Genomic DNA, 25,824 nt, shown 5'->3' with positions numbered 1-25,824 from the left:
AGTCTGGGTCCCCCTCCTATGAGCAAAACCCTATGGCCATGATCTTTTGCCTGAATTCGACTGAGACTTACTTAACCCCATGGATACCATGTACTGGATTTTTTGACGGAGTTTCCTCCTTGGTCCTGACTTTGACCCCAGTAAGGACCATCGGGCCCCATCAGCCATATGCATTGAAGTCAGCGGGTGATTTTTTTTTCTTGCATTTATTTCTTACACCAAATGCATTGGAGTCAATGGGCAAACAACATTTGCTCATCCCTAGGGGGTCAGCCACACTCTTTAGGAGCCAATGGCTTAGGGCAAGGGTGGGCAAACGTTTAGGCTCAGGGGCCACATTGACTTTTAAAATTTGACTGATGGGTCAGCACTGTCTCCGCTCGTCAGTCCCCTAGGTTTACATGCAGTCTTTACGCCAAGTCTCGCGTGATTAGACTTGCGGAGTTGGGATTTTCTGAAAGATAGAAGATTGCGGAATGCAGTCTCTGTTAGGAAAAGCGAGACACACCAATCCTCGGTGGGCCGGATTAGAAAGACCAACGGGCCGGACGTGGCCCACGGGCCGTTGTTTGCCCACCCCTGGTTTAGGGGTTCATTATTGCTGCCTAAAATTACCATTTGGTTCAATAGAAGACCAATTGTGAGCTTTTACCAACTGTTCTCCCACCAAGCTGGAAACCAATGGCCATTGCCATGTCCTTAGATAGTCCTCAGATATTCAGGAGATCTTTTTTTGTGATCATTTTCTCAAACACACAGTTTGCTGCCATTGTTATCTTAGTTAGCCAATAAAAATATAACCTTTATATCAGGTGATGTTCAAGTTTTACTATATACCAGCAATTCTCAACCTGTGGGTTGGGACCCCTTTGGGGGTCGAACAACCCTTTCACAGGGGTCACCTAAGACCATCAGAAAACACATATTTCCGATGGTCTAAGGAATAATTTTATGGTTGGGGGTCACCACAAAGGGTCGTTGAGAAAGGTTGAGAACCACTGCTCTTTACCTAAATGCTGTTTCTAAGGCTCATCTACTCAAGAGCTCATCTACTCAAGAGCTCATCTACCCAAGAGCTCATCTACCCAAGAGCTCATCTACCCAAGAGCTCATCTACCCAAGAGCTATAGTAAAACCCTCCCCAGGCATATTCCCTTCATTGTCATACAAAAAAAATAAATAATATAAACACTGTATAATGCCACATTTTCCACAGGTCGGTTTGCGTGGCTCAATTCAATTACAAAGTAATCTTGGCTTGACACAAATCAGCATTCCCTGACCCTGAAAATTCCCTGCGCTCAGAATGACTAGAAAAATGACAAAATCTGACTGGTCTCCTGAGTTGAGTGATAACCCCTATTAGATCTCCCCCCTGCTGCTGCTGCAACTCTTCATTCAAATAGATTTATGTTATGGACGTAGTTCTGCTTAAACCAGTAGACGTTCATATGTTCCTATATCAGGAAGACATAAGGTGGCCATACATAGAGCCAGAAAGACCTTATACAGGTATAGGACCCGTTATCCAGAATGCTCAGAACCACGGGTATTCCAGATAAGGGGTCTTTCCGTAATTTGGATCTCCATACCTTAAGTCTACTAAAAAAGGGAATCATTTAACCATTAAATAAACCCAATAGGGCTTTTCTGCCCCCAATAAGGGGTAATTATATCTTAGTTGGGATCAAGTACAGGTACTGTTTTATTATTACAGAGAAAAGGGAATCATTTAACCATTAAATAAACCCAATAGGGCTGTTCTGCCCCAATAAGGGGTAATTATATCTTAGTTGGGATCAAGTACAGGTACTGTTTTATTATTACAGAGAAAAGGGAATCATTTAACCATGAAATAAACCCAATAGGGCTGTTCTGCCCCCAATAAGGGGTAATTATATCTTAGTTGGGATCAAGTACAGGTACTGTTTTATTATTACAGAGAAAAGGGAATCATTTAACCATTAAATAAACCCAATAGGGCTGTTCTGCCCCCAATAAGGGGTAATTATATCTTAGTTGGGATCAAGTACAGGTACTGTTTTATTATTACAGAGAAAAGGGAATCATTTAACCATTAAATAAACCAATAGGGCTGTTCTGCCCCCAATAAGGGGTAATTATATCTTAGTTGGGATCAAGTACAGGTACTGTTTTATTATTACAGAGAAAAAGGAAATCAGTTATAAAATTCTGAATTATTTGATTAAATTGTAGTCTATGGGAGACCGGCTTTCCGTAATTCTGAGCTTTCTGGAGAATGGGTTTCCGGATAAGGGGTCCGACACCTGTACTAGGATAAACTGTGATATTGAATAAAATAAGAACTTCTATATCAGCTTGTCACTAAAAACGACATAAAATTATGGTGGAAAGGGACATTTTGGGTCCAAGACCCTAGCTAGTGGTCTGTAGATGTACAAGGAGATAAAGCAAAGCTCCTACACGTGAAATGATTTATGGAACAATGGAAATGCTACATCTAAATATAGATCTGCAGAACATGAAACGTCTTTGAAATGCTAAATCTGCTTCATATAATTAGATAGCGAAAACCTAATATGCTTAGAGGCAAAGAAAAATATTATTCAGAATGAGCTCCTTGCAGCATACATCATCTGGGCCGGGGGCTGTAGCCTTGATATTAACCTGATCTGGTGAATGTGAAAAAAAAAAAAATTGGATTTCACATTTGTTCAGGTATATTATATGTGAATACAAAATCATCCCGTTAATTCAGCAGCATTTCTATTTAAATATATTATGTTGGGAATTTTTAACAGTGCTCTAATTCCTGCCTGTGTCTCAGAAGCGGAACATTGTCATTGGCCCCAGGCTGTAGGCAATTATTTAGTGGCAGGGCACATGGATCCGTTTGGACAGGGTACTGGAATGATTGAACATTGAAATAAATGCAATTAATTAAATAGCTGTCCTGCCCTATGAAAGCAGATCTGGGCAAGTGATTTTCTTATGGTCTGAAATTGCTTTGATGATTATAGCTGATTATAGGGTTGACTGGACATTGGTTGAGTAGATCGGAGCAGGGTGGTGAGGACCTAAAAGATACAATTATTCTATAAGATATTTCCCCTTGTCCTTGGACTTGCAAGCAAATGGTCTGGGGAAGTCAGAAATATTATGTTGCGGGGGGGCCCAGTGGGTACAAGTTATATCTCTGCTTATGGAACTGGTAAAGTATTTGTAGATACAGTTGGGCAGTTATATGAGATATTAGCTTCTGAAGGTCTTCAAAATTACTGATGGTTGAAGAAAAACGGCATAAAATTATTTTGAAAAGGGACATTTGGGTAAAAAATCCTAAATAGTGGTCTGTAGATGTACATGGAGATAAAGCAAAACTCCTGATTATGGAACTGGTAAAGTATTTGTAGATAAAGTTGAGCAGTTATATGAGATATTAGCTTCTGAAGGTCTTCAAAATTATTGATGGTTGAAGAAAAACGGCATAAAATTATTTTGAAAAGGGACATTTTGGGTAAAAGATCCTAGCTAGTGGGCTGTAGATGTACACGGAGATACAGCAAAACTCCTGCTTATGGAACTGGTAAAGTATTTGTAGATACAGTCGGGCAGTTATATGAGATATTAGCTTCTAAAGGTCTTCAAAATTATTGATGGTTGAAGAAAAACGGCATAAAATTATTTTGAAAAGGGACATTTTGGGTAAAAAATCCTAAATAGTGGTCTGTAGATGTACACGGAGATAAAGCAAAACTCCTGATTATGGAACTGGTAAAGTATTTGTAGATACAGTTGAGCAGTTATATGAGATATTATCTTCTGAAGGTCTTCAAAATTATTGATGGCTGAAGAAAAACGGCATAAAATTTTTTTGAAAAGGGACATTTTGGGTAAAGGATCCTAGCTAGTGGGCTGTAGATGTACACGGAGATACAGCAAAACTCCTGCTTATGGAACTGGTAAAGTATTTGTAGATACAGTCGGGCAGTTATATGAGATATTAGTTATTAAAGGTCTTCAAAATTAGTGATGGTTGAAGAAAAACGGCATAAAATTATTTTGAAAAGGGACATTTTGGGTAAAAAATCCTAAATAGTGGTCTGTAGATGTACATGGAGATAAAGCAAAACGCCTGATTATGGAACTGGTAAAGTATTTGTAGATACAGTTGAGCAGTTATATGAGATATTAGCTTCTGATGTCTTCAAAATTACTGATGGTTGAAGAAAAACTGCATAAAACTATTGTGAAAAGGGACATTTTGGGTAAAAGATCCTAGCTAGTGGTCTGTAGATGTACCCGGAGATACAGCAGAACTCCTGCTTTTGGAACTGGTAAAGTATTTGTAGATACAGTCGAGCAGTTATATTAAATATTAGCTTCTGAAGGTCTTCAACATTATTGATGGTTGAAGATGTTTATTTTTGTGTTAACCTCCTGGTTACAAGAGATACCTTTTAGCCTTCCTTTGGATCAATATAAAGGGCCCTTCTTGAAAGTTATCACTGATGGCCTTATGTCTTGTTGTTTAACTGCTGTCTTTGGTTTTGCTGCTGTTATGTTGTATGCATGTAAAGTTCCTTCATAATTATCTGAGTGCCCTCTAGTTTCAACAAGCTAAATTTCTAGTGGTACTTGGGAACATATTGTGACCCAAAGTGATAGGTTGTTCTTCATTTCCTCTATAGTATTTTGCAACAAATATACAAGGGATGAAAGCACCTGCTTCTCCATCATCTAATTGAAAGGGTATTTACTGGAACTAGAACTCTAATGCAGATCAGGCCTGACTCTCTAACATCCAACTTCTTAAATATGAGTTAAGGTTTCCAGAGAGAGAGACTTTATCCTGTATTCTTCTGGGAAGGTTTCCACTAGATGTTGGATAGTTGTTGGCAGGATTTGTTTCAATATATATTAGGTTTTTGGGCTACAAGATCACTAGAACATTCAGGGACATGTGTAGAAAATCCAACTAAAAGGGCTGCAATTCAATTTACATTAAATCAGTTCAGCCCTGGAACATGCATTTATTATAGGTGTCCCTGAAACCTAAACTGATATTTAAGAAGTTGGACATTAATGTTCGGAGCTTTCTGGGTTACGTGTTTGTGGATCACAGATCCAATACCTGTATTAGACAGGCCTTATTTTGAATTTTGGATCACATTGTATGTAAAAAAAAAAGGCCTATCCTCCAGCCTAGGAACCCATTTCAAGGATTGAACTTCAAAGTAACAACCAAATAGGCGTTTCTAAGGCTGATACCACACCACTTTGAAGAATAATGGTGGAGAAAATTCACCCTGTGTCTCCATACAGTGACAACATACAGTGACAACAATGCCCTCTGCTGGTTACTGTACACCAGGGATCCCCAACCTTTTATACCCATGAGCCACATTCAAATGGAAAATGTGTTGGGGAGCAACACAAGCATGGAAAAAGTTCCTGGGGGTGAAAATAAGAGCTATAATTGGCTATTTGGTAGCCCCTATGTGGGCTGGCAGCCTACAGGAGGCTCTGTTTGGATTTACACTGGGTTTTTATGCAACCAAAACTTGCATCCAAGCCAAAAATTCAAAAATAAGCACCTACTTTGAGGCCCCTGGGAGCAACATCCAAGGGTTTGGGGAGCAACGTGTTGCTTACGAGCCACTGGTTGGGGATCACTGCTGTACACACAGGGCACATTTTGGTCCAAAATCTCAAGACTCAAGATGTTCTGGTGTTTTCTCCACCAGCAGGACACCAGTGAGACATTATCCTATAAGCTGAATTGTGTATCATCTGCAAGACGTTGGGTTTTTAGCATTTTTAGGAACTGTCAAAACCCATTTTATTCTGCTGTTGACAAGAATATTTCAGCAAATTAAAATGCTAGTGGATCACGCAAGACTAATTTTAGCCCAGAGATGTCAAACCTGCTGATATTTCGTTGCTTTTGAGCTCCAGTACAACTCCATGGATCTTCAGGCAGCCTATGGAAGCTGAGATCACACAGGCCAACCACAATCCAGATGTAGCCAGAGGTATCTCAGAGTGATGGCTCAGGCTTTCCCAGATAATTATCTTTGCAGCCATTCGCTACATTGCATTCCACGTTGTAATTAGATTGACATGATTCAAGAGGCAGAGTGTGACCACTGTTCTGTGCCGTAATAGCATTACATATACAGCTCTCCTTCAGCAAAATGGAACATTGAATAAATTAATTCTCTCTTAAATGAGGAAAAACAATGCGTTTGAAGGCAGCCTGTCAATTTCAAACTCGAGTTGCATGCAGAAGCCAGTGCCTTGGGTCTGCCTAATTCAGCTCCTTTTTGTGCTTGACAGGGGCCCGACACATTAAACTGGCCCCTGGGGGGACTCGAGCAATGAAAGGAGTAACGTACAGCCTCAAGGTTAACATACGCACGAGAACAAACTGTGCAGCAACGAGGCCGATGTCCAGAGGCAGGAATGTAGCGGGACATTAATTCACATAAAACACATCTAACTATATCAGTTTCATGTGATAACAATGGAAGGTTCTATTTTCATGCAGCTTAGGCCATTTAGTTATTTTTAGCAGAACACAGAGGGTATTAAGAGGCTGCATGGATCCATGTATCACTAACTTCATTTGCAATGATAAACTGGGACACAGTAATAGCCTGCATCTGTGCAACTACTTATCCATCTTGATTCTTTCCTTCAGCATCGTAGGCTTGTAGAAGACCTGGTTTTATTAAAGAGGTCAGCCCAACAGCAGGGCAAAATGGTTATAGTAGGGATAGATGGTATCAGTTATACTTATAAGGGTCATATCTACAAAGCCTTGAGTCCAATTTACTACTTTAATATACTTCACCAGATTCCATTGAAGGTCCAGATGTTGAAGGCCCTACCTGAGTGCTAGAAGACCATCTGGTTCAGGCCTTTAGTAGTCAGTTATCAGCACAAAAGGGAAAAGGAAAGGGCTGATCATGGAGGCCACCAACACCGCTATGCCGCTTTGCATTAGGAAGACAGGTATGGGGAGAACAGTGGATAAAGGTGGACTGGTTTGGAACGCAGACCCTATGGTGATTAAGTAGGTTTAGTTTTAAATTAAAGAAATAAAGTTTTTGGACTCATCTACTTTGTTGTCAAGCAGAAATCCAGATACATAGAAGAAAAGACACAATGTTTGCACCAGGTCTTGAAACCTATAGTATCCAATGAGATGCTTGCCTTCATACATGTGACCAATACATGCTACCTATTGATTGGTTTCATCTAGGGCAGGGATCCCCAACCTTTTATACCCGCGAGCCACATTCAAATGTAAAAAGTGTTGGGGAGCAACACAAGCATGGAATATGTTCCTGGGGGTGCAAATAAGAGCTATAATTGCCCATTTAATAGCCCCTATGTGGGCTGGTACCTATAGAAGGCTCTGTTTGGCAGTACACATGGCCTTTATGCCTCCAAAACTTGCCTCCAAGCCAGGAATTCAAAAATGAGCACCTGCTTTGAGGCCCCTGGGAGCAACATCCAAGGGGTTGGGGAGCAACATGTTGTCCCTGAGCCACTGGTTGGGAATCACTGATCTAGGGTACTAAACTTGGTATAAACTTTAATTGCATTAGTTTTTAGATACTTACCTCCAACTTACTAACAGGCTTTGTGACCTTAGCAAATATGTGAAATTAAAGCAGCCAATTATCAACGTTATCAGTGCCGACCCCGAGAGGATAGAAATCTCTTACTGTAATAACTCATTTGATAAAGCAATTAAGATAGATTTACTTTAGGAAAATATCCCCAGAACTCTTGCATCTCCTTCATTCAGCAATCTCATCCTCTTAAGGCTCGCTAATGTAAATAATGGCACTCATCTCGAGAACGAGAGCCTTGATTACACTCTCGTCTCTTATTAATATGGGGATATTGGGAATGGATGACGAGTGATCCTTCGTTAATCTGGAGAAAATCTGACAAGAAAGGGAAAGTGTTGCCAAAGTAAACGAAAGGCTGCAAAAGTTCATTACATTAGGGAAGGAAATGAGACCTTCTAGATGTTATTGAGATGTCATTCCCAGCACTCCAAAATGGCCTTTGCTATTGGTTGTTGTAGTGTTTTAGTTCAGTGCAGTTAGAATGCCATATATTATACTGGACTACAGATAGAGCAAGTTTTGCTTCGTCTTTGCATGGCCCTCCATTTGTGCACCTTCAGCTGAAAGTTCTTGTTCATTGGCATCTGAGGGAACATACTGATATGAATATGTTTCAATAGAAACGGGTCTCTTTAGAGCAGTGGCCAACCAGTGGCTCAGGGGCAACATGTTGCTCACCACTCCTTTTGAAGTTGCTCCTAGTGGCCCCAAAGTAGGTGCCATTTTTACATTTCTGGCTTGTAGGCAAATTTTGTGAGCATTAGTGATGGGCAAAAAGTTTCGCCAGGCATGGATTCGCGGCTAATTTCCGCGTTTCGCCATTGGCGGATTGTTTCGCGAAACGGATGAAAAATTTGGCCGCGGAAAAATTCGCCGCACGTCCAAAAATTGTCGCCGGCGTCAAAAAAGAATAGTCGCGGGCGACAATATAATACCCGCACAACAAAATAATAGCCGCGGGCGACGAAACAATAGCCGCGCGACAAAATAAGAGCCGCGGGCGACAAAACAAGAGCCGCGCGACAAAATAAGAGCCGCGGGCGACGAAACAATAGCCACGTGCCAAAATAAGAGCCGCGGGTGACGAAATAATTGCCACGCGACGGAACAATAGCCGCGGGCGACGGAACAATAGCCGCGCGACAAAATAATAGCCGCGGGCGACACTTTTTTTGTCGCACGACATTTTCGCCGTTTCGCGGATCTTTTGAAAGATTCGCAAATTTTTCGGCGAAGCGAAACGGAACAGATTCGCTCATCACTAGTGAGCATAGAGACACAGATTTACCCCAAGCAGAGCCTCCTGCAGGCCAGCAGTCCCCATGGGGCTACCAAATAGCCAATCACAGGGCTTATTTGTTATCCCCAATGAACCTTTTTCATGCTTGTGTGGGGCTCCCCAACATTTTTACATCTGAGTGTGGATCTCGGGTAAAAAAAAAAGTTAGGGATTCAAGCTTTAGAGGGAAGTGGAAAGGAGTAGTAAACCATAAAAACCAAATCTCTAAATAAAGTTTGTTCCAGAGGTGTAACACTATTTTGGCTGTAGGTGTACCAAACCTGGCTAGTGTTTAGGTGAGATCATGGGTTACTTGGGTTATATGTGACTCTCTTAGAAAGGATGGGCCTTCGCTTAGGTGGAAGATACCTGAATGGAGTTGAGGGTGTAGTTGGACTACAACTCACTGTAGCTGTGTAGTGCAGGTGTAGTATAAATGGACGCCAGGAAGGTTCTTGTAGTTAACTATAATACAAGACACAATGGTAAGCAAGGTTATCAGAGGAAGAAGAGAGGGTATACACCAGTTTATCCCACCTCTTGGTAGAGTCTGGGCAGGGTAAATACACCTTTCAGCTGGATACCCCTGTGGAGGTAGCCTGGTAAGATATCTTGTCCATCAGGTTGATAACCTCTAGTATATGAGTCCTCCGGGTGAGTAGGGATCAGGGTTTATTCTAACCTGTCGCCTATCTCTACTCCGTGGCCCTACACTAAGGCAACATTGCCGGATAGTAGGATACTCCCAGAAACTAACTCTCCTTTCATGGGGCTATTAATCTGCCCTTTCTTACTAACTATGCTAACTATGTCACTTTCCTAGAAAGTGCTATAACCAATCTGCTGTGCTTACTAAACCTCATTCATGGGGCCCTGTCCCTGACTTCTCCACAGTGCATGGAGTCACTCTGGGGTAAAATGGCTTCTGGGGGCCTATGTTCTGCTCCCAGGCTCAGGGGTCCTTCACCTGAGAAGCAGAGGCAGCCAAAGAGGAAGCCACACCTCCTTGCTAGACACTATATTTGTCTACAAGGGGTGTGGTCAAACTGACTAGACCAATAGGGAATAGTGACTTAACTGTAACTAAGTACAAAGGCTTTTGCCCAATAACATTAGAGATGTGAAGAGGTAGGGTTTAAAGCCATAGGGGAGCTTAACCCTATGGGTCCCTACAGAGGCATCTTATATTACCAGGAGAGGATCAGATTAAAGTGGACTTAATAGTCAACATTCAGGAATAATCAACTTGAGCAGATATTAATCAGGCAGGGCAGAAGATCCTGTTAGCTAAGGGCAACACCAGGGTATGAGGCCTGCACAGTTCTACACCCCCCCCCCCCATCCCCGTGTGATGTGATTATTGGTCTCTGTCTGAAAAAAGTCAAAGCCAACTATAAAATCAGATAATTTAATCCTAAGCATAAAGGAATTTGGTAGTTTAGAGGTCCGGCAAATCCAAAAGCGCTCTCGTGATTTGCTTTTAAACCTTTCATGGGAAACCTCGCTCTATAATTATAGTACTTTGCTTTTAATTCAGTCTGCACCCTGCTATTCCGCTGGTTTTATGGGAAGCAATTTCTTTCTATGTGTCAGTCTGTCCCTGGGTTACAGGAACCTGAATTCTACTGATGTCACACAGCAATCTTCATAGGGTCTTTAACCATGCAGTCTAGGCAGTCTATCTCACGATTTATGTTTCTTAAACGGAAAATAGAAAGTATCCAGAGGAGGTCAACATAGATAATTCATGAACAAAGGAGATCAGGGGCTCCAAGGATATATTTTATGTTATTTGTGGCTGTTGTGTATTGTAATGTGCTATTAAATCCTGCTTTGTCTGTAAGCATGTATGCCAAGAGACCCTTCTGTTTCAGATGGTTCCTCCTAATCCCTTACTCATTTACTCACCCAACATAGAAATGAAATATACAATTTTGACATGAGTGCTCCTCAGCTAATGGAATTATTACATAGGTAACAGTCACAATCAGTCACATGGAATATATAGGTAATAATGTTTGTTAGTGAGGAATAATGGAACCACCTTCAGGTTTCAGAAGGACTTAAGGACCCAAACATTCAACAAAAATAAATCAAATCATTCATTGTGGCTTCTTGATCTAGATTTACCCGTCAGTAGTGTAGGTAAGAAAAGGCATTGGGGCATTATGTCTGGAAGTAACAGAGAAAGAAGTGCACAACCTATGGATGGAGCAAACTGCGCAGAAGCTACATATATGCCAAAGTCCCTATACAATAGTGATATGCGGGGCAGCCCGATACCCGCGGGTTAACCCAGGGGTCGAGCAGCTTAGGGCCGACCTCTGCACATCACCTGCAGGTTACGGGTGGGTTCGGGCTGAGCTCTTCCGCTCACCCTCCCCACTCGCAACCTTACATTGCCAGCAGCTCTCTTCTGGCTTCTCTATTTATAGGCGTGCACCCAGAAGCCACGCCCCTTTTGTGACATCATTGCGGGTGGGGCGGGCGCGGGTCTATAAATAGAGAAAGAAAGGGTTGGACAGGGTTAATGTTGGGAGCGGGTGCAAGTCGAGAAAATCTCATCACTACTATATAAGTCCTTTAAAGAAAAAAGGAAAGGTAAAAGCTATGTAACTATCAGAAAGTTCTTTGTAAATACAGCCATAAGCACTCACATAGTCCTCTATCAAAAGAAACACAGGATTTCTTGTCTTCTGTAAACATGTTCTTTGGTATCAGACTTCCTCTCTCAAAAAAAGAAAAATCCTTCATTCCCCGGGCCAGAATCTGTGCAGCTCTCTCCTCTCTCCCTTCCCCTGCTCCCCCTCCCATTATAATTCATAAAACTCACCCCCCTCATCAGAATGTGTGATCTGAACTTCCAAATGCTAGAGCTGCAGCAGGAAGCTATGAAGACCAAGCTAAAATGGCAGCTGCTATCTTAAACAAACAGAGGGAGCTTCTAGGGCTCTTTACTCAGGTATGGTAAAGCTTTCTGCAGAATAATTATAGCGTTCTAGGTGGAGAATCTATTGGCAGTAAAATGCGAAAATGACTTTCCTTCTTCACAGTCGTTAAATACTTCCCCAACTATCTTCCATTGCCTTTTCAGTTTGGATGATGTCTTTGTTCCTTTTAAAACCAAGCAGCAAATCAGAGTTAAAACTATAGACTGATGATGACATCTTCCTCTCCGATTTCAGTGGGGATGATGTCATCTTTGACTTGATTGTCCATGTCAGTAGTTATGCATTGCCTGATGTCTGAGACGACGACCAAGTCAACAATTATGACATAAAGTTAATGGAGGTTGAGAAAGAAATCCCCTCCTTCAGTTGACCTTGGCTTGACTGAGGCAGGAGGACATTTAATTACTAAAGGGAAAGAGGAAATGTTTCCTGGTCCATTGGATTAAAAATAACAGTTTAGGATATAGCTAATTTAGCAGGGGTCAAGGGTTTGTGCAGCTAAATTTTCTCATTAGCTTCTAGACATATTCCATTATTTCCATGTGAGTTATTCTTTAGTGCAGGTTCCTGGAGACAGACAGATACATTAAAGATCTGTAGCACCTTCCAGTATTTGAAATTGCTCAGTATCGGGGGTAAATGGCTCCTTGTATGAAATGGTCAACTGGCGGCACCACAGCCATTGCGCTTGATATCCTATATGAGCTATGTTATTGTTTCCCACAGACAGCCCAGTATGAGAGCATGTTGTTATTACTTGTCTATCTAAAAGAATTTGGAAATGTGGGTGGGGAGTACATTTCCAACTAGTGATTGGCGGAATAATTCGCCGCATCAAATTGGGCGTGGCCACGGCTAATTGGGCACGTTTACGTCGAAATTGGGAGCGGCCGAAGGCATAGAGGCGGGGCAGGCAATATATGATTGACAGCTCAGATTTTTAAGTTACAATTACTTTCATTTTTTGTCCAGCACTTCCTAGATAGCAAATGTAACAACAATGTACGCAAAATGGCACCGACCCGCTGGCTTTGCCTATAAATTCCAACACTGAAGGATAAAGAAATGCAATCATTTATACAGTGTCAGTAAAGTTTATTTGGCTCTACTAACCTGATACAGCAGGATTTGGAATTATTTCTTAGGGTGACAGTTCCCCTTTAAGGACAACTAACCCCTTACTGGAGATTTATAGTTTTTGCCATTTGGTTATGTTGGGTTTACGGTCCGGAATCTTCCGTGTTGTTGCAGAGATGATTCAGCTTCTAAATCATTCAGTTGTAGCGTTCGCCAGTGAATCCATTTCAGATCTGTGACTAATGCACTTTATTCCAACCCCTTGTTAGTCTGTTCTATGCAGGTAATTTGTACAACTGGGAATATCTTCCCTAATTGGTCAGTTTGTATCCGTCTTTTATTTAGACTTCCGGATTTCATTTAGTGAGCTCTGTGCTGAAGTCGGGCTCCACAGAATATTGTCTGTAAAATATATATCTCTAGATTTTTTTTGGCCTTTCCAAATGGGAATATTAGTTGTTTTTCTTTATCTTCAATGAGGGTAATATAGGTTGTAGTCAGTCCAAAAGTGACCGGTATGGAAACACCACCACCTGTTTGTTTAACCTGTAGAGGGAGATACTATAAAACTATGCCAGCCTGGTTTATTCCCCTGTACTAAGCACAATTCAGCAGGAACAGCCCCCTAAATTTGCTCATAGCCTGTACAGAGAGATACCATAAAACTATGGCACATAGGGATTCCCCTGTACTAAGCACAATTCAGCAGGAACAGCCCCCTAAATTTGCTCATAGCCTGTACAGAGAGATACCATAAAACTATGGCACATAGGGATTCCTCTGTACTAAGCACAATTCAGCAGGAACAGCCCCCTAAGTTTGCTCATAGCCTGTACAGAGAGATACCATAAAACTATGGCACATAGGGATTCCCCTGTACTAAGCATAATTCAGCAGGAACAGCCCCCTAAGTTTGCTCATAGCCTGTACAGAGAGATACCATAAAACTATGGCACAAAGGGATTCCCCTGTACTAAGCACAATTCAGCAGGAACAGCCCCTTAAGTTTGCTCATAGCCTGTACAGAGAGATACCATAAAATTATGGCACATAGGGATTCCCCTGTACTAAGCACAATTCAGCAGGAACAGCCCCCTAAGTTTGCTCATAGCCTGTACAGAGAGATACCATAAAACTATGGCACATAGGGATTCCCCTGTATTAAGCACAATTCAGCAGGAACAGCCCCCTAAGTTTGCTCATAGCCTGTACAGAGAGATACCATAAAACTATGGCACATAGGGATTCCCCTGTACTAAGCACAATTCAGCAGGAACAGCCCCCTAAGTTTGCTCATAGCCTGTACAGAGAGATACCATAATGTCAGGGGGAGGGGTCTGAGGTCGCAACCCCCTAAGCTCCAGTCCAAGACCCGGACCTAGGGTGGCACCAAGCCACACTGGACACTGGACCTCCCCACTGCTCCGTTTTTTGCCAGGCATGGATTCGCAGCGAATTTCCGCATCTCGCCGTTGGCGAATTGTTTTGCAAAACTTCCTGGAAAACTTGCCATGGAAAAATTTGCAGACACGGTCGTGTAAAAAATGGGCGACAAAATAACACGGGCGACATAAAAACGCTGGTGACAAAAAAAAACGCGCGACAAATGCGTTTCGCGACTTTTTCACCACTTTGCAAATTTTCTTTCCATTTTGCGGACAGATTCGCTCATCACTAACAGAGAGCGAAGTGCCAAAAACATGGTGGATAGTGCCCATTTTTTGCATTTCCCCTCTGCTCCATTGCGGGCACAGAGCACTCCTTCCATGCATATATGTACTGATACATTTAACAAGGAGTGCTGCTTGCCTTGGGTATGGTAAATATTAAAGGAGAAGGAAAGGTAGAAACTCAGTAAGCTTTATCAGAAAGGTCTATGTAAATACAGCCATAAGCACTCACAGAAACACTGCACTGAAAAAAGATTTCTTGTGTCTGTAATTCATGTGCCAGAGACATGCAGCTCTCTGCTCTCTCCTGTTCCCCCCTCCCTCAAGAATGCTAAGAACTCACTCCCCCCCCCCTTAGGAATGTGGATCTGAGCCAATCAGCAGGAAGCTGACTCCTAGTCTTACTAACTGAGCATGTACACCGGTCTGGGTGTCTGTGCAGGAGTGAGGCATTATGGGAACTTTCTTTACACAGCTCAGCGTTTTTTCTTACTGTTTGGCTTCTGATCATCTGAACGGGAGAAATATGGGGAGACTTAAGGGCACTATTGAGAGAACTGAAGGTATGCCTGCAGCTTGGGATTAACTCTTTATTAGCCTTTCCTTTTCCTTTAAAACATTTTCTTGCTGTCCGTTATATGAATGGTCACTAGCGATGCCATTGTTGTATATGGGGCAGTTCACCTCCCAAGGCAAGCGGTATGGCAGCCAATAAAGTTTTATGGAAGTATGAATACATATAGAAGGAATATTCTGTGCATCCAACCAACCATCCCTTGTTGTATGAGTCTATGGGGCTGATTTACTAATCTACGAATCCGAATCCCGAATGGGAAAAAATCGGATTGGAAACTAACATTTTGCGACTTTTTCGTATTTTTTGTGACTTTTTCGTAAATTGTTGAGCCTTTTTCGTAGCCGTTACGACTTGCGCGAATTGTCGCGCCTTTTTCGTAGCCGTTACGACTTGAGCGAATTGTCACGACTTTTTCGTATTGAGCGCTAGTAAACGATGGGCAAACCTTTCCAATTTTTTTGCGACGGCTACGAAAAAGTTGCGACAATTTGCGGAAAAAGTCGCGACGGCGACGAAAAAAAAATCGCAAAATACCGATCATTACGAAAAAAACGCATTCGGACGCTTTCGATCCATTCGGGGATTAGTAAATCGCCCCCATGTATCAATCTATGTATTATTCAATGTATTACTCTATGAACCTATTTTAGCTGCATAGTTATATGGAAAGAATGCGATGACATTTTGCGACAGTCTTAACCCAATTAAAAATATTCCATCTCCGGATCCCCTAACAATCCGTGACAAGGTCAGGAAACTGCACGGCGTGCCTATTATTCTATGTGCCATTCTGTATATGTGGCACCTACTGTATCTGGGATTGAGCCGATTCTGTCCTATTTCTGTCTTTGCAGATAGTGGCGCAGGCAGTGCTGTTTATGTGTATGAACACTGCCGGAATCTTCATTAGCTACCTGTCAGACCGCGCTCAGCGCCAAGCGTTCCTGGAAACCCGCAGATGTGTCGAGGCAAGGCTAAGGCTGGAGACAGAAAATCAAAGACAGGTATGTAGGAACTGCCCGACTGTACGGATACGGGGATGGAAATCTCTAACTAGGTTTCACTGTGCCAAGTTGGGAATGGCAGCAATGCAATGTGCTAGGGATCAGCGGCCAATAAGCCCATTCTGCAATTTAGGAATATTTTTGAATTATAAGGCAATATTAAGGGCTTATGTATATATGTATGTATAACTTTATTTATAAAGCGCCACAAGGGTACACAGCGCTGCACAATCTTACAATATACACAATTACACACAGGGAGGACAAGTGTTCTAATAAATACAATAAATAAGTATAAATACACAGGGAGTAAGTGCCATGTGGTATGAGACACAGTAGGAAGGAGGTCCCTGCCCTGTAGAGCTTACAATCTATTACAATCTTATTTACTACCCCTGGGGCATGGTGCAAAGAAAAAAACAGTTTTCTGCACTTTGCACCCTGTGCCGCAGCGAGCGCCCAAAGGGGCAGGACAACAAAGGAGCACAACTATCTGCTTCCCCTATGAGTACAGCACTCCCTTAGTTCAGCAGCACTGCATTCATGCATGTAAGTGTCACCAGTCAGGAATCCAGAGTGAGTTCTTGTTCATGGGGCACTAATGGGTGCAATATTATGAACATTAATGCTATTGGCCTTGCATAGGGTTGCCACCTTTCAGGGCTCTTCTTATCGGCCAGGGCAGGGAGTGAATTAATGGGGGAATGTGCCCATGAAGTTAGGGGCAGAGCAATGATGTTAATAGGGCGGGACATGAGGTCAGTGGACCATATTTGAGGGGAAATAGGGTAGGTTAGGACAGAAGCTAGGAGAGTGGATAGAAGGCAGACTGGGGGCGGATCGGAGGTGCGCTGAGGGCAGAGGAGCAGGTACATTACATTGACAGTAAATATGTAATACCAACCCCGGCCTTGGCTGGTATTATACCATCTGGGCCTGTGAAATACCGGCCAGGTGGCAACCCTTATCTTTGCGCCCCTAGTTAAGAAGTCAACGAATGATTGAACACCTGAAGGGACCACTCTCCCCATTGGGCCATAACTACTCATGGCCTGTTGGTTGGCCGGACATGCTTGCGGATCAGGCCCGAGTGGAAATCGCTATTTAGCTAACATGAAAGCCGTTGTCCCACATTCACCGAACTGAGCCACATTTAGTCCCCAGAACTGCTGTTATTATCTCTGTGTTCAATGAGCGTTTTGGGGATAAAAATGACCCCTAGAAAAAGTGCTAGTAAACCCAAATATAACATTTTGTATAGATAAATGATGGATCAGTGATTATAAGCTTATGGGTAAAGGTTATTGCTATTAAGCACAGTAGCTGACTGTCTTGGCACTGGGGGTTATGATTACAATGTTGCAGTAGTCGTCTCCCCTTCAGCCAAAACTCTGTAACTCGATTAAAGGACATGTAACCCTCCCACAAAAAATGAATCAGTAAACAGCCTCTTTTACCTGCCACTCCTGTTGGTCAAAGGTCAATAGTCCCTTAATCACTTGGGATTCCTTCTCCTCCTCTAACCCACTCGGTCCCCTCCCTTAGAAACTGACTTTGGCTCTTGGCTTACTGAGCATGCTCAGTTCTTCTCAACTCCGGTTAACTCACCCTCCAGCCTACCAGCCAATGAAGAGGTGGTACTGCTGGTTTCCATAGAAACTCTACTCTAGCTGTGCACCCTGCTGCAGAAACATGTTTCTTGCTCCTAACCCTCTCGCTCTACATAGCTCAGTCCAAGCAGGACTTTTTATCAAGGAATTTCTGCCTGTGTAAGCCTGCATCCTTTATTGCATGAACTTTACAGTGCACATGTGCTGTTTGCAGATGTAAATGTCACTGAAGATGTGAAAAATGGGCGAAAGCTGCTATTTGTTTTAGGAAAATGTGATGGTGCTGGTGAAAGTGGGGATATATTCAATACAAATGGTGTAGTTTTGGTGGGGGAGATGCATCTAGCCTATATACATGGTAGGAAAATGCAGGGTTTACGTGTCTTTTATATTATCCTGATTTTCACATGTTTGGATACCTGACATACTGCATATTCAAACCTGCTGATAGATAAGTGGGTGTTCCCTGGGCAGATATCTATAAGGGAGGGCCAGGGTCGGACTGGGCCGCCGGGACACGGGGAAAAATCCCGGTGGGCCCCGGCGGCCCAGACCCGACCCTGACGGCGCTCCCCCTCCCGACTGCTCCTCCTCCGACACGTCAAATTTACGCGCTTGGAAGAGGACGTCGGGTGGGGGGCCCTGCGAGGGGGGTTAGGGGGGCCCTGCAAGGGGGGTTAGGGGACGCGCCTGGCTGGGGGCACCTGCAGGGCCCCTGGGACAGGAGCCCCAGTGGGCCCTTCACCCCCCAGTTTGACCCTGGGGAGGGCTATTGTTTTAGCCCCAAGTACAGACCAGTAATTGGCAACTTGACCTGCAGTGATGGCTATTGCATGGCCCCTTTATCCAGAAACTGACAGCTGCTCAACCCTACGTACAAGGGATATATTTATAAAGGCTGTATTGTATGTAATGCCAAAAAGGCAAAACATTGGTGTAAAATAAATGGTGTTTATATAAGGCTGTGTAGCTGTACTTATGCATGAATGAGCATTGTGCCTGGGGATCATAGAAATAATCCATCACAGTTAGTTAATCAGAGTACTTATCATGCCATTATCCACACCTCTCTAGATCTGCTGTATCCTGATGAAATCAATTAGAGCAATTGAGGCAACAAAGAGTTCCAGGCATGGAAACGGCGCTGTATTTGAGCGAATGCCTCTTCCCACTCCACAATGGTTGCTCGGCTTCATAAATACATGTGAAGCTGTTCCGTGGCACTAAAGCAATGGTGGAAATTGTATTCTGGCTGCTTTAGGCTGCTGGACCTTCCACAACTTGAACGGATGAAATAGAGGTGACCTGGAGGTGCCGGGAGTCCTTTATTCAAAGAGCGTTGAGATATTTTTGTGTCTAACAAAGCGTGAATGCTACTATGGGGTTCATTGAGGCAATGCAGTAATTGCATCCTCTAACTTGCCACATAGGAGCCGGAGAGCTTACATTCTAAACCATAGAGCCCTTTTATCCAGCCAATACCCCCTCAATGTCTTCTCTTTCCTTCTGAATTTTAAATACAAGACTTTTGATGGCTTTTCAAAAGCTGCCATGCCAACCGCCCTCTGGGTGCCCTTAGGAAGCCCCCCCTTCCAAATTACAGGTGTTTCTATGGCGACAAGTCCCCTGGGATTGCCATAGTGATGGTATTTAAGGAACACATGAAGGAATGCAGCCAAAATTAAACTGGATAAAAGAATGGCCCATTTACAATCTCAGCTTCCAAGCCGTATGTGCTTTGTGTTGTGCAAGATGCTAAAAGCAGCAGCTACTGAGCGCGGTGCATTATATCCCTAAACAGTTTGTCACGCAGCGCGGGGATGATTAAAATGTGTCTGTTTTATCGTGTTGGCTCCATGCTTCCTACATATGGCACAAAGTGACAGCTGCAGCCCAGCCAGAAGTCTTGGTGTAAAATAAAAGTGTAAGAAAACATAAAATAGACTCACAATTAGAACCGATAATTAGAATTCTTACATGGAAAAAAAATCCACTGCCATTAAAAATGAGATGGTTTGATAGAGATTTGGCAGATGTATTTCATGCATAGAGTTATGTTTGCTTCGGAGCCTGGTCGTTTTCCCTCACTTAGCTTAGCAATAGCTGAAACCAGTAGTGTCAGAAGATGTTATAGGCCAGTGATCCCCAACCAGTGGCTCGTTGGCAGCAGGTAGGTGCCCATTTTTACATTTCTGGCTTGGAGGCAAGTTTTGGAAGCCCAGAGATACAGTTTTACTCCAAGCAGAGCCTCCTGCAGGTCAGCACATGGGGCTACCAAATCACCAATCACAGCCCTTATTTGGCATCCCCCAAAGAGCATTGTTCATGCTTGTGTGGCTCCCCAACACTTTATACATCTGAGTGGGGCTCACAAGAAAAAAGGTTGAGCATCCCTATTTTAGGGGGACAAAATTAGCACTATTTCTGTTCTACTGGGGCATGGATTCCTCACCAAAAGCTTGTAAGCAATGTGGCTCCCCATCTAAATATTGCTGAAGGGTACAAAGAGTTGGGGAGCTCTGCTCTAGGATGAGACCAGTATGCTGGCAAGTAGGTCTGCTTAGACTTTGTTCCCATGCAGCAAAGACTAGATGACTAGTTCCTTCTATGGGATCCATTATACACAACTCATTATCCAAGACCTTGAAAACTCGTAAAATATGGAAGTCCCTTTCTTTGTGTCCTGCAATGAGTTTATACGTTTTTTCCTAGATGATTTAGCACAATGCTCCATATTACAGTAAGACCCCCAAGTCCCAAACATTCTGGATACTAGATCTCATACCCTACATAGCCTGCTGGTTTATATTGGGTCCATTAACTGTCTAAACACATGTATAGGTCAAAGTTAAGCTCATGCATCAGGGTCTTGATTCCCTCTTAGAAAACTCAGAAAATATAATTTATTTTCTCTAGAACCTTATCTTGGAGCCAGACTTAGGAGGTGCAAGAAGAAGAAGCCCCATAGTCCTACAGTCCACCTTCCATCTTCAGTTACTGTATTTATTGATCTTTTCTGATACCCACTGGTTGTATAATTGTAGCCTTCAGAACGCTTACATTCTAGCAAGGATATTAGGGCGAGGGGGGATCTGTTGGTTTTGGTCTAGATCCACAGTCCAGTGTGGTACTCGGGCAGGGGAACTTCCTACTAAGTCAGACAATTTATGACCAAGCTCAGGTCAAATATATAACCAGGAGAAGGAAATGTGGCAACAGGCCACCTACTTGCCCAAGTCCATACAGAAAATAAGCGGAACAAGCTCAAATGTGACTCCTACTTTTATTCAGCCAAAGTCAACAAAACTATTGTCTACTCAAGATTGTCCACCATTTTTCCAAAAGACAAAGGAGGAACATTATCCAAAGCACATATAAAGGTTTTGAAATAGGCTGGTGGAGAAAGTCCTGATACCACACCACGTTAGCAGTCATTAAGATGAATGGAACCTATCTCTCACAACATCTGACTTTTAGGCCAAAAATGCACATTGGGTACTCAGGCAGGGGGAACTTGCACCCAGGTCAAACAATATATGACAAAGCTCAGATCAAATATGAAAAGTCCATACAGAAAACATACAGAAAACAAGTGGAACAAGCTCAAAGGTGACTCCTACTTTTATTCACTCTGTTGTGATGAATATTTCTCTATCTAGGCTTAACTAAATGTGTTCTGGGCCCTACCCAACCAAGCAGTGAGTGATATAATCCAGAGAGTCCAGGGTGTGCTGGCCGGTTTGCATAAGCTACTTGGCCAAAGTCAACAAAACTATTGTCTACCCAAGATTGTCCACCTTTTCCCCCAAAGACAAAGGAGGAACATTATCCAAAGCACATGTAAGTGTTCTGATATAGGATGGTCCTGATCCCACACTACGCTAGCAGTCATTAAGATGGGACCTACCTCTCACAACATCTGACTTTCAAACCGAAAATGCTTTTCATTGACCTGAACAACAGGCTGCACAGAAGGGTATCTAGATTGTTTGCACTGGCATCTTGGCATATGCCATGAACCTAACCTAGTGCCAGCCCCTCAGAGCTTATAGTCGAATTGAAAAGCATTGAGAATAAAAGAATTGCACAAGGGTAGTCCTTCCTGTATAAGAGGCATTGTTACTGTATAGTCTCACCTACTGAGCCACTGTTGGTACCTACAGTATAAGCACAGCCATAGCAAAACAATCAAATATTGTTCCTTAGAATAAAGCAATGAGTATATATATGGGGAATATGAGAACTGGGTTCTTTCCTTCTGTTCACTGGTGCATTTTGTGTGAAAGTGAGCCACCATTATTCATTTATGGTGGTGGGATAATGATTCATACATTAAGGATAGCACCATTGTAATGCCATAGTATAGCAGTGTAATTGTCTCCTATTGCAGCGCAAAGCCAAGAATGAGATCAGAGGCTTTATTGTCAGCTTAGGAGCCTATTATTCTGCTGTAGCCCTGGTGTGCGCTGATCTTATTCCTACTGCTAATAATAGGCAGCATGGAACTTTCTCACAGCAGCAAAACGCAGGGAATATCAGGGGTCAGAATTGGCAACCTCGGGGCACAAATCTTCCTTCCAAGGAACAGTAGGGCATAAAGAGCAGGTAGCCAGCAGGAAGGGCTTTAGAAACCGTTTAATGTAATGTGCCCCTATCTAAAAATGATGTGTTTAGTTCAGAAAATATCAAAAAGCAATAATACTCTGAAAGCACCTTGGAATCAGCTCTGTGGGTGCTCTGAGACTGTAGGGCCACTTAGCACAGAGGCTCAGAGATCGGTTATTTTGCACTGTTCATCTTGCCCTAATCTAATTTGTGGGTCGAGCCCGAGGCATAACGCTCTGCACTCCTAGAATGGAGCATAATAGTTGCACCTTTCTTCATGCAGCGCTGTGTTCATGTTGGCCACCAGTCAGGTGATCCCAGTGGTGGCTAATAAAAAGGGCAACCATTTGGGAGTTTTAATTTTGAAGGCCATGTTGCAGGAACAACTTGTATAATAGAGTAATGAATCAGAATAAGGTCAGTGTTGGATTGGCCAGACCAGGACAAATTTGGGCAGCTTAAATATACAGGTATGGGATCCCTTATCCGGAAACCCGTTATCCAGAAAGCTCCGAATTATGGAAGGCCATCTCCCATAGACTCCATTTTAACTGATTTCCTTTTTCTGTGTAACTGATCCCAACTAAGATATTTACCCCTTATTGGGGGCAGAACAGCCCTATTGGGTTTATTTAATGGTTAAATGATTCCCTTTTCTCTGTAATAATAAAACAGTACCTGTACTTGATCCCAACTAAGATATAATTACCCCTTATTGGGGCAGAACATTCCTATTGGGTTTATTTAATGGTTAAATGATTCCCTTTTCTCTGTAATAATAAAACAGTACCTGTACTTGATCCCAACTAAGATATAATTACCCCTTATTGGGGGCAGAACAGCCCTATTGGGTTTATTTAATGGTTAAATGATTCCCTTTTCTCTGTAATAATAAAACAGTACCTGTACTTGATCCCAACTAAGATATAATTACCCCTTATTGGGGGCAGAACAGTCCTATTGGGTTTATTTCATGGTTAAATGATTCCCTTTTCTCTGTAATAATAAAACAGTACCTGTACTTGATCCCAACTAAGATATAATTACCCCTTATTGGCGGCAGAACAGCCCTATTGGGTTTATTTCGTGGTTAAATGATTCCCTTTTCTCTGTAATAATAAAACACTACCTGTACTTGATCCCAACTAAGATATAATTACCCCTTATTGGGGGCAGAACAGCCCTATTGGGTTTATTTCATGGTTAAATGATTCCCTTTTCTGTATAATAATAAAACAGTACCTGTACTTGATCCCAACTAAGATATAATTACCCCTTATTGGGGGCAGAACAGCCCTATTGGGTTTATTTCATGGTTAAATGATTCCCTTTTCTCTGTAATAATAAAACAGTACCTGTACTTGATCCCAACTAAGATATAATTACCCCTTATTGGGGGCAGAACAGCCCTATTGGGTTTATTTCATGGTTAAATGATTCCCTTTTCTGTATAATAATAAAACAGTACCTGTACTTGATCCCAACTAAGATATAATTACCCCTTATTGGGGCAGAACGGCCCTATTGGGTTTATTTAATGGTTAAATGATTCCCTTTTCTCTGTAATAATAAAACAGTACCTGTACTTGATCCCAACTAAGATATAATTACCCCTTATTGGGGGCAGAACAGCCCTATTGGGTTTATTTAATGGTTAAATGATTCCCTTTTCTCTGTAATAATAAAACAGTACCTGTACTTGATCCCAACTAAGATATAATTACCCCTTATTGGGGGCAGAACAGCCCTATTGGGTTTATTTCATGGTTAAATGATTCCCTTTTCTCTGTAATAATAAAACAGTACCTTCTAACTGATCCCAACTAAGATATAATTACTACTTACTGTTTTATTGACTCTTTAATAGACTTAAGATATGGAGATCCAAATTACCGAAAGACCCCTTATACGGAATACCCTTGGTCCCGAGCATTCTGGATAATGGGTCCTATACCTGTAACTGCAATATATGGGAAAACAATCCCTGTTTTGTTTAAAGAGGAGGGCATTTGTAGTAGCTTAATGCACAATGTATATATATATACAGTATATATATTTATTGATAATGGGTGAGTGGAGAGGACCTCTTGTCTTTGTATGACTTATAGCCCTGCCTAATGGATAAAAATGTAATTGTGGTCCCTGCACTTTCCCCTGCATTAGGCGGTGGCTCCAGGGATCCCTCGTTGCAGTTCAGTTACAAACCTACAGGGAGCAGTAATCAATTTGCACCACATGGCACTAACATTATAGTCAGCTCATCATCTCCTTGGAGCCCATTGCGTGTGTTGGGACGTCAGTTTATCATTTCAACATACCAGTTTGTCATTTCCAGCTTTTTGTACATTAAAAATGCACGCAAACTAAATCAATCTGCTAATTGGCTAATGGATAGATAATGTAAATCCATGCTGTTGGCTGCACAGTTTATTGGATAGCCTTGGGCTATGTAGGCACAGGCTTGGAACATGCATCAATTCAAATGAATGTTTAAAACATAAAAACGCATTGATGTGTTTGTAGATGTGTTTCTAAATGCAGTTACATGCATTTTATACATCTTAAATACATTTTATTGGACAAGGGCCCCCAATTAAGTGAGCCAAGGGGTGTCCTGAGGGGGACCCAGATAGGCAACTCCCTCCTAGTCATGGACACTGATTGGGGTTGAGATCTGTCACATAATAGGTATGGGCATAGTTGATGCTGATTGGGATGTATTCTATTTAGACTACCAATGAAATTGAGTTTACTTAGTTGTCAGGCCCCTTCCTCTGGGTGGCAGTGAGATAATAGGCACCATGAGCGAATGGGCGCTACTAACTAGGTAGTATAGGGCCCCATCATTTCTGGGTTGAACTGTTGATAGTAAACCCCCAGGTAAACCCTGCACACCGGGAAAAAACTTTCCCAGGGAGGTATTATAGTAAAAAAACATTTTTATTTAACAAATCATTATGCAGCCAAAATATTGCATTTTAAACAGTACAATATCCATCAATAAACAATACATACCACCCAGTGAAAAAACAAACGGATATGAAGGCAGATACTCCGGATGAGAGAATCCCCCAACGTTTCGGCTCAAACGCCTTTGTCAAGGGAGCTTGTTTATTGATGGATATTGTACTGTTTAAAATGCAATATTTTGGCTGCATAAGGATTTGTTAAATAAAAATGTTTTTTTACCTATAATACCTCCCTGGGAAAGTTTTTTCCGGTGTGCAGGGTTTTCCTGGGGATTTACTGGTTTATATAATCCTCTAATGGGCGGATTGTTGAAACCCCAGCACCTGGATATTTCATATATTTATTCTTTTTCGATTGTTTGTAAAGGGCAAGAATATCTTATCCCGGAGTGCCCTTGTCAGATACAGCCACAGGTGGGTGGCTGGCAGGTAGGAGCCTATATGCTGTGTAAAA

The 25,824-nt window shown here is 42.3% G+C and overlaps 1 protein-coding gene across 2 annotated transcripts in view; it reads left to right on the top strand.

Moving 5' to 3' along the window:
* adcy8 (uncharacterized LOC549366) overlaps positions 1–25,824 on the top strand; it is a 191,027-nt gene that overhangs the window by 46,091 nt on the left and 119,112 nt on the right. For both annotated transcript variants that reach the window (XM_031903382.1, XM_031903383.1), the window contains exon 2: positions 16,037–16,186. In XM_031903382.1, the coding sequence (XP_031759242.1) occupies positions 16,037–16,186 (150 nt within the window). The remainder of the gene's footprint in view (positions 1–16,036; positions 16,187–25,824) is intronic.

This window comes from Xenopus tropicalis, chromosome 6 (assembly GCF_000004195.4).
Source record: "Xenopus tropicalis strain Nigerian chromosome 6, UCB_Xtro_10.0, whole genome shotgun sequence".
In the NCBI taxonomy this organism is placed as follows: Eukaryota; Metazoa; Chordata; class Amphibia; order Anura; family Pipidae; genus Xenopus; species Xenopus tropicalis.
Note: the sequence above shows the minus strand (reverse complement) of the source record. Positions and strands in the feature narration are given on the sequence as shown.